The sequence below is a fragment of the Bos indicus genome, chromosome 3, assembly GCF_029378745.1.
Source record: "Bos indicus isolate NIAB-ARS_2022 breed Sahiwal x Tharparkar chromosome 3, NIAB-ARS_B.indTharparkar_mat_pri_1.0, whole genome shotgun sequence".
NCBI classification, from domain to species: domain Eukaryota; kingdom Metazoa; phylum Chordata; class Mammalia; order Artiodactyla; family Bovidae; genus Bos; species Bos indicus.
Genome location: NC_091762.1, coordinates 11,773,297 through 11,782,594, shown reverse-complemented (window position 1 = coordinate 11,782,594; position 9,298 = coordinate 11,773,297). Strand labels below are relative to the sequence as shown.

General features: G+C 40.4%; 1 protein-coding gene across 1 annotated transcript; it reads left to right on the top strand.

Annotated features, from left to right (window-relative positions):
* Window positions 1-234: 234 nt before the first annotated feature.
* LOC139179942 (T-cell surface glycoprotein CD1b-1-like) lies at window positions 235-3,310 on the top strand. Its single transcript, XM_070780604.1, is given in 6 exon segments — window positions 235-301; window positions 509-775; window positions 1,347-1,625; window positions 1,846-2,124; window positions 2,565-2,658; window positions 3,289-3,310. Coding segments are annotated over 6 exon segments (1,008 nt in total).
* Window positions 3,311-9,298: the final 5,988 nt, after the last annotated feature.

Sequence of the window (9,298 nt, the reverse complement as noted above, 5' to 3'; positions counted from 1 at the left end):
ACCAGAGACATTAAAACAAAATCTATAAGTCATGAGCTGGAGAGGAAACAAGAGACAGAGTAAAAGCCCAGAGCCGTGGGAAGCACAGTTTTTCAGTGATGAACAATGTGTGTGCAGAAGAGATTTGTCAGTTGAGGGAGAGAGGAAGTCACTATAAAGTACTGAGAAAAAGGTTTGCCAAAATTGGAGATCAAATACCAATTCTGAGAGTCAGAAGCTCTACTTCCCATTGAAATGCTGCTTCTGCCACTTCTATTGCTAGCAGTTATTGTGCCAGGTGGTGACAATGAGGATGATAAGAGTAACTCTGGCTGTTTCCAGCACAGGTGCAGGGCTTCTGGATAAAAAGATGATGCACCCACCACTAAAGGTCTGGGCTCTTCTATCTCCAGCTCTCTCCTTGGGGCAGGGAACTGTTTCAGGCTCTATATTGTTCATACTCTGGGTTCTTTTTCATTCTATCCTAATTCTCTTTTGCCTCACTTTTCTTATCCTCCCACCACCACAGCATTCCAGGGGCCAACCTCCTTCCATGTCATCCAGATTTCGACATTTGCCAACAGCACTTGGGCTCAAAATCAAGGCTCAGGCTGGTTGGACAATTTGCAGATTCATGGCTTGGACAGTGACTCAGGCACTGCCATCTTCCTGAAGCCCTGGTCTAAGGGCAACTTGAGTGATGAGGAGGTGACTGAGCTGGAGGAACTATTTAGAGTCTATCTCATTGGATTTACTTGAGAAGTGCGGGACCATGTCAGTGAATTCCAGTTGGAATGTGAGTACAATCCTCTGAACTGGGGATGCTCTCTGCATGTATATACCTCTCTAGAGTAGTCTCCAACCCTGACTCCATACTTCCACCTGGTATCCCAGATATTTCCTATTCTTTGAACTATTGTGCCATAGATGAAATTCCTCCTTTGCGAACATCTCCTGGTTTGTTTGTGTATGACTTGTTTTTCTCAAACCCCAAGCAACAAGTCCTCACTTTACCTACCCTGTTCCTGAGTGAATGAATCCCTCCAATCTGTCTCCTCAAGTACCTTATGGCTGATCCCTTCTCTCAGTGTAATTCTCCCCTTCAGGCTGGAATGCTGTACTTCTGACTCCCCTCTTGACTACCCTATTCCTTATAAGAGCACATCTCCACCATTTACAACATGTGTAACTCTCCCAAATGCTCCTTTTTTTCTGAAAAGCCTCTGAATACGGCATTTTTTTTTTTTTTGAGTCATTTTGCATCTCAGACCTTTCCATCAAAATCCAAAGTCCCATGTCCTTTTCCAATCTCTTTCTTTCTTGTGTGCTTTTAAAAATAACTTTGTCTCTGTTTTCTTTCTACCCAGACCCCTTTGTGATCCAGGGCATAGCAGGCTGTGAGATGCATACTGGGAAGGCCATAGGAAGCTTCTTGAAGAGAGCTTTCAGAGGATTGGATTTCGTGAGCGTCAAGAATGATTCATGTGCACCTGCCCCAGAGGGCGGCAGCAAGGCCCAGCGTTTCTGTGCACTCATCATTCAGTACCAAGCTATCTGTGACACTATAGCTAAGCTCCTCTTAGAAACCTGCCCTCAATATCTCTTGAGTGTCCTTGATGCAGGGAAAGCAGAACTGCAGAGGCAAGGTTAGTCCTGTTCTCTCCCCAAGACTTTTCTGTTTCACCTTTCATCACCTTCTTTAAATTCAAAAGTGGGAGGTACCTAAAAGGAGAGTGTTTTAATTATTAAAATATTTGGTTTCTGAAGAAGTGGAAGAGGTCACTATCCAAATTTGTGAGTTTCCGAGTCTCTATTCCCTGGATTAGAGTCCTAGTCTGACATTCTTACTGCTCCTTCCTACCCCAGTGAAGCCTGAAGCCTGGCTGTCCAGTGGCCCCACTCCTGGGCCTGGCCGCCTACTGCTGGTGTGCCACATCTCAGGATTCTACCCAAAACCTGTGCGGGTGATGTGGATGAGGGGCGAGCAGGAGCAGCCTGGCACTCAGCAAGGAGACCTCATGCCCAATGCAGACTGGACTTGGTATGTCCGAATAACCTTGGATGTGGCAGCTGGAGAGGTGGCTGGCCTGAGTTGCCGAGTGAGGCACAGCAGTCTAGGAGACCAGGACATCATCTTGTACTGGGGTGAGAAGGAACTGGGGCCCAGCTGGGGATGGGAAGAGGTGGTCCTCAAGCACAGAGGGAGGGCCTGAAGAAGGTGAGGGGTTTAATGAATGAGAGAGGGTGGGATAGAGTGGGAGAGAAAATAGAGAGAGAGATTGAGACAGAGATGGAGAGTCAGGTTGAGATTTATTTCTGGGACAACAGTGTGAGAGGAATGAAATTAGCTAATCTAAGGTATAGAATAGGTAAGAGAGGAAAATGTAGACTACATGAGATGGGACAAGAGAGAGACATAAAATGTGGCTGTGAGTATAAGCCTTCCAGGAATATGAAAGGGGGAACCAGAGATGCCTATGTGTCAGAAGCGGGTAGTGGAGGTGCTGACACTCAAGTGGGCAAGAAGGCCAAGAGAAACAGAGGATGGGTTTGAAGATATCCCTGTGTCCTCTCTCAATTGCCAGGACACCCCACCTCCACTGGCCTGATATTTGTGGCAATAATAGTGCCCTCCCTCATCCTTTTGATCTGTCTTGCATTATGGTTTTGGAGGCGCTGGTGAGTTTTTCATTCAGTTTTATTTTTCTGTCCATCCTCTCACTCTTTCCCTCCATTTTATCTGTCACTTTAGCCTCAATATTTCCACCAGACCCTTTCCCATTTTTTTCTAACTCCCATCTTTGTGTAAATGTATTTTTTTTAATGTGGTAAATATGCATGACATAAAATTTACCACATTAGTCATTTCTAAATGTACAGTTTAGTAGTATTAAGTATCTTAACACTTTGTGCAACCAAAACCTAGAACTCTTTTTGTCTTGAAAAACTTAAAGTCTATGCCAGTTAAACTACACTTCTCATGCCCTAGCTACCACTGTTCTAGTTTCTCTCTATATTAATCTCTGTATGAATCTTGAACCTCTTAAAAGTGGAATCATCAGTGTTTTTTTTGGGGGGGGGGCTGGCTTATTTCAATTAGCATTATGTCCTCATAATTCATTCATGTGGTGGCACATATTAGAATTTCTTTTCTTTTTAAGATTGTGTAATAAACTTTAGATTATAAATTAATTTGCTTATGGACAGATGGTTTGATTCCACCTTTTGGCTCTTGTGAATAGTGCTGGCTATGAACATGGTGTGAAATATCTCTTATGCAGAGTGATTTTTTGCTTGTGCTCTTAACAGGTCATATCAGACTATCATGTGAGCCCTTCACCGTCTCCTTTTCCATTTGGAATAAGTACCCAGGAACCCAGAAACTCAAGTGGTCAGCCCAGTAGTCAATTTCATCATATTTCATCAAATAATCATCTGATCAAATCAGAGGTCCTGTAGATTGTAAGATCAGAAACAGAATTAAAGTTGTTCATATATTATAAGACAATATTAATGTTAGGATCTGCTCAGATTTATTGGATGTGAGATGTGGGAAAGAATGTACCTTGTAATAAATGAAATGGTGTACACAACTTTTATGATGATATCTCTTTTGCTTCTTATTTGAAAATTTGTTTTCTGTTTCTTCTGTAATACCATTTGTCAAAGTGAGCTAACTATAATGGTGCCAAGATAATTATATTTTCAAAGATGCTGAGCATTTGTAACATAATTTCTCTGTCTCTGCCTGGCTGATTTTCTAACCATAAGGGTCAGCAAAGAAGTTTCTTTCTCCAGGAAGTCTTCCTTAATGGTACAGTGGAAATAACCCTCCTTTGACTGATGTCATGCTCAGGTCCACAGTATTCAGTATCCACAACACTGCAGTTCTTTTTGTTTTTCTTTTTCTTCTACTTATAAGTTCCTTTAGAGAGGGGCATATTCTAGGTGGCAAGATCTTTAACTTGCCTATGTATTTATTTTGTAACATAATCTGAGTTGATATAATTGTCTCAAATCCCTTTCCCCCAAAGCACCTTTCCTTCTTTTTTTCCCCCTCTTTAGTTGATATTCTATATTTTCGTCTTACTAAAATATTTCCACATAGCCAAGAATAATATGCTTTCCTTGTTTCTACTCTGAACTCCTCTGGAGAAAATCACTTGTGCCCTTGTAGTTTACGTGTAAAGATTTATTTGTCAGAAAAGGATCATATTTCTCAATGTGAGTTGGAATGGGTGAGGGAGTAATGGTGCAGATGGTTGTTAAATATTTAAGGAAAGAGTCAAGAGGATTTTATTGCTCTCAGGGACTTTGATATCTGTGCTATCTTTGATATCTGTGATATCTTTGATACTGAGTTATATTTTTGACTTTTATTTATGTTTGTTCATCCTTTTGCTTATTTTACAGTTTTCTAGAAACTTCACTTTAAAAATCTAAGCTTATTTAACAAATACAACAGGAAAGGAGAGAAGAGATTCTGAGTACATTTTTTTGGTAGGATTTAGGAAGGGAGGTTAGAGCAAGTGGAAGTTTTGGAGCAGCCGGGGTTAATGGAAACAGTTCTGCCACCCCATCATGCTAGGACAATACAGATGTTAAAATTTGGGCAGGGTAGGAAATGACTTTTCAAATGATATATTTTATTTTCTCTGATCCATTAGTACATCTCGTTATTTCTCCAGCATGCATTGAACACCACCTCATCTTACAGGGTAGGCATGCTGTTCTATGCTTCACTGCACCCTCAGCTAAGGCCAGGACCCTAATTAGTCTGTGTATCTTGGGGGTGTGGATTATGAAACAGCAGTAGCAGTAGTACCTGTGACCTTGTCAGAAGAAAAAATTTTCAAGCTCAACTCTAAACCTATTGAAAAAAAATCCTGGAATGGGAACTATAATGCTGTGTTTTCATAAGCCTTTTAGGTTATTTGAATGCATATTTAATTTTAAGAACATCCTGTCTAAAGATTTTTCAAGCTCTGGACTACTGATACTTTGGGCTGAATAATTATTTGTTGCGGAGAGTTGCTCAGTGCACTTGTAGGAGTTTTGCAGCATTGGAAGGACTGATGCTGAGCTGAAACTCCAATACTTTGGCCACATGATGTGAAGAAGTGACTAATTGGAAAACACTCTGATGCTGGGAAAGATTGAAGGTAGGAGGAGAAGGAGATGACAGACGATGAGATAGTTGGATGGTATCACCGACTTGATGGACATGGGTTTGGGTGGACTCTGGGTGTTGGTGATGGACAGGGAGGCCTTGTGTGCTGCAGTCCACGGGGTCGCAAACAGTCGGACACGACTGAGTGACTGAACTGAACTGAACCGGCCTCTGTCACTGCTGCTGCTGCTGCTAAGTCGCTTCATTTGTGTCCCACCCTGTGAGACCCCATAGACGGCAGGCCACCAGGCTCCCTCGTCCTCAGGATTCTCCAGGCAAGAACACTGGAGTGGGTTGCCATTTCCTTCTCCAATGCATGAAAGTGCAAGTGAAGTCACTCATCCTGTCCGACTGTTAGCGACCCCATGGACTGCAGCTTACCAGGCTCCTCCACCCATGGGATTTTCCAGGCAAGAGAACTGGAGTGGGTTGCCATTGCCTTCTCCAGACTCTGTCACCAGATGCCAGTAATTTCTCCCCAAGTTATAATAACAAAATAGATCTTCAAACTTTTCCAAATGTCCCTGGATAGTAAATGGACCCCAGATAAGGGTTAAGGTCGATGATAATATATAACATTTCACCTCCCTTCTCATCACTTAGTTGTAATAATTGGTGCTCTAACCTAACTGATGGCACCCCACTCAAGTACTCTTGCCTGGAAAATCCCATGGACGGAGGAGCCTGGAGGGCTGCAGTCCATGGGATCGCTAAGAGTCGGAGACGACTGAGCGACTTCACTTTCACTTTTCACTTCCATGCATTGGAGAAGGAAATGGCAACCCACTCCAGTGTTCTTGCCTGGAGAATCCCAGGGACCAGGGAGCCTGGTGGGCTGCTGTCTATGGGGTCACACAGAGTCGGACACGACTGAAGCGACTTAGCAGCAACCTAACTGAGGTCTACAGTTTATATTCGGTGGTGGAAAAAAGAAGGACTCTTCATCTGGATGGTATAATTCATTCTAAGCTCAAAGTTGCTGTAGAATTTTGTTGTGTAGTTAAAACTGGACCAGGAATGAAGTTCAGAAATAGAACAGGATCAGATCAGATGAGATCAGTCACTCAGTCGTGTCCGACTCTTTGCGACCCCATGAATCGCAGCACGCCAGGCCTCCCTGTCCATTACCAACTCCCGGAGTTCACTCAGACTCACGTCCATCGAGTCAGTGATGCCATCCAGCCAGCTCATCCTCTGTCGTCCCCTTCTCCTCTTGCCCCCAATCCCTCCCAGCATCAGAGTCTTTTCCAATAAGTCAACTCTTTGCATGAAGTGGCCAAAGTACTGGAGTTTCAGCTTCAGCATCATTCCTTCCAAAGAAATCCCAGGGCTGATCTCCTTCAGAATGGACTAGTTGGATCTCCTTGAAGTCCAAGGGACTCTCAAGAGTCTTCTCCAACACCACAGTTCAAAAGCATCAATTCTTTGGCGCTCAGCCTTCTTCACAGTCTAACTCTCACATCCATATATGACCACGGGAAAAACCATAGCCTTGACTAGACAGACCTTTGTTGGCAAAGTAATGTCTCTGCTTTTGAATATGCTATCTAGGTTGGTCATAACCTTCCTTCCAAGGAGTAAGCGTCTTTTAATTTCATGGCTGCAGTCACCATCTGTAGTGATTTTGGAGCCCGGAAAAATAAAGTCTGACACTGTTTCCACTGTTTCCCCATCTATTTCCCATGAAGTGATGGGACCGGATGCCATGATCTTCATTTTCTGAATGTTGAGCTTTAAGCCAACTTTTTCACTCTCCACTTTCACTTTCATCAAGAGGCTTTTGAGTTCCTCTTCACTTTCTGCCATAAGGGTGGTATCATCTGCATATCTGAGGTTATTCATATTTCTCCCAGCAATCTTGATCCCAGCTTGTGCTTCTTTCAGTCCAGCGTTTCTCATGATGTACTCTGCATATAAGTTAAATAAACAAGGTGACGATATACAGCCTTGACAAACTCCTTTTCCTATTTGGAACCAATCTGTTGTTCCATGTCCAGGTCTAACTGTTGCTTCCTGACCTGCATATAGGTTTCTCAAGAGGTGGGTCAGGTGGTCTGGTATTCCCATGTCTTTCAGAATTTTCCACAGTTTATTGTGATCCACACAGTCAAAGGCTTTGGCATAGTCAATAAAGCAGAAATAGATGTTTTTCTGGAATTCTCTTGCTTTTTCTATGATCCAGCAGATGTTGGCAATTTGATCTCTGGTTCCTCTGCCTTTTCTAAAACCAGCTCGAACATCAGGAAGTTCACAGTTCACATATTGCTGAAGCCTGGCTTGGAGAATTTTGAGCATTACTTTACTAGCGTGTGAGATGAGTGCAATTGTGTGGTAGTTTGAGCATTCTTTGGCATTGCGTTTCTTTGGGTGGACAGAGCCAAAGAGCAGATCTGGAGGCTACCTGCCTCTGGATATTTCAGTTATATGAGCACAACAATCTCATTTCTTCCTTTTAAAACTGAGCTAGAATTTTTACTTGTTTTAAAATTCTGAAATTATTTTGCTTTCTGATGTCTTGTAACAGCTTTTTCATATCCTTTTTATAGCTTTTCTCTGTTTTCTTCACTCCTTTTATTTCTCCTCCTTCCATCAAGTCATCATATCTTAAAGGTGGTTTTTTGGACTTGTGTTTTTTTCCCTAAGTTTCCTTACTTTGGAAAGTGTTAATTTACTCATGACTTTAACTATGACCTGTAGATGAAAGACTTTCAAAAAAAAAAATCTTAAGTCTCACAATACAAGAGCTCTTCAACTCTTTTTTATATAAGAGTTTTTGTCCCTGTGTATGTGTTAGTTTGATTTTGCTAATATATAGAAATATGTTAAAATATTTTGTCCTTGCTTCCAGTATGCATGTTAAATTAACTTATTAAGTATAATATTTTATCTGTAAATCCTTTTTGATTTTTTATTCATACTCTCATAATAGCTCTAAATATGAAAATTCTCATTTTTTTTCAGTCCTCTTACTATCTTCTATTGCATTTTCTTGTCCAATGGCATTGACTCTGAACCAGTGCATAGAACTGACAGATGACATTCTCATCTTTTTACTTTTACTGGATAAGAATATTCTAACAATTAATATTAGGTATCAACCCTGAAATTCATTGGAAGGGCTGATGCTGAAGCTGAAGTTCAATACTTTGGCCACCTGATGGAAAGAACAAACTCTTTGGAGAAGACCCTGATGCTGGGAAAGATTGAGGGCAAGAGGAGAAGGAGATGACAGAGGATGAGATGGTTGAATGTCATCACTGATTCAATGGACATGAGTTTGAGCAAACTCCTGAAATAGTCAAGGACAGGGAAGCCTGGAGTGCTGCAGTCCATGAAGCTGCAAAGAGTCAGACACAACATAGTGACTGAAAAACAACGTTAGGTATGGTAATTGCTCTAAGTGTATCATGGATAATTTTTTTCAGATTAAGAACACTTTCTTTTAAAGTTATTAAAATTTTTATTACCATTTTTATTATGGATGACTATTAAGCTTCATTAAGAGCTTATTCTGAATTTCTTGAGATGACAAAATGTTTTATATCTTTTCTATTTTTATTGTTTTGAGTCACACGTAAATTCTCAAATGGTAAAACAAAATTTTGTTTATTTAACTTACTTATAATGTATTATGTGGATCCAATTTCCTAATGTTTTATTTATAATGTTTTTCTATTCTTAAAATTCCATTGTCAAGTATTGGTATTGAGAGTTTTTTGCCTCATAAAACAAGTCAAGAAAGCTTTCCTATCTTTTTATTCTCAGAGAAAGCTTCTGTGATATATCTATTTTTAAAATAAATACTTGGTAAAATTAAGCAGTGAAGATTTATGTTGGAATTTTTTGTTTTCTTATTTTTGAGGAGGGAGGTTTAAATTTAACAGTTTTTTTAAAATAAAAATAGCTCTTTTCAAATTGTCTATTTCTCTGTGTCATTTGGTAAATTTTGATTTAACAAAATTTGTCCAATTTTTCAGATTTCTTTTTTTATCCTTTTTTAATCCTTTTTAATTTTATTTAATTTTTAAACTTTACATAATTGTATTAGTTTTGCCAAATATTGGCTTGTGCATAATACCTTCTTTTTGTTAAATCATATTAATATCTATGGGGTTCATAACTACATATGTCCCTGTTTTTTAAAAAAAC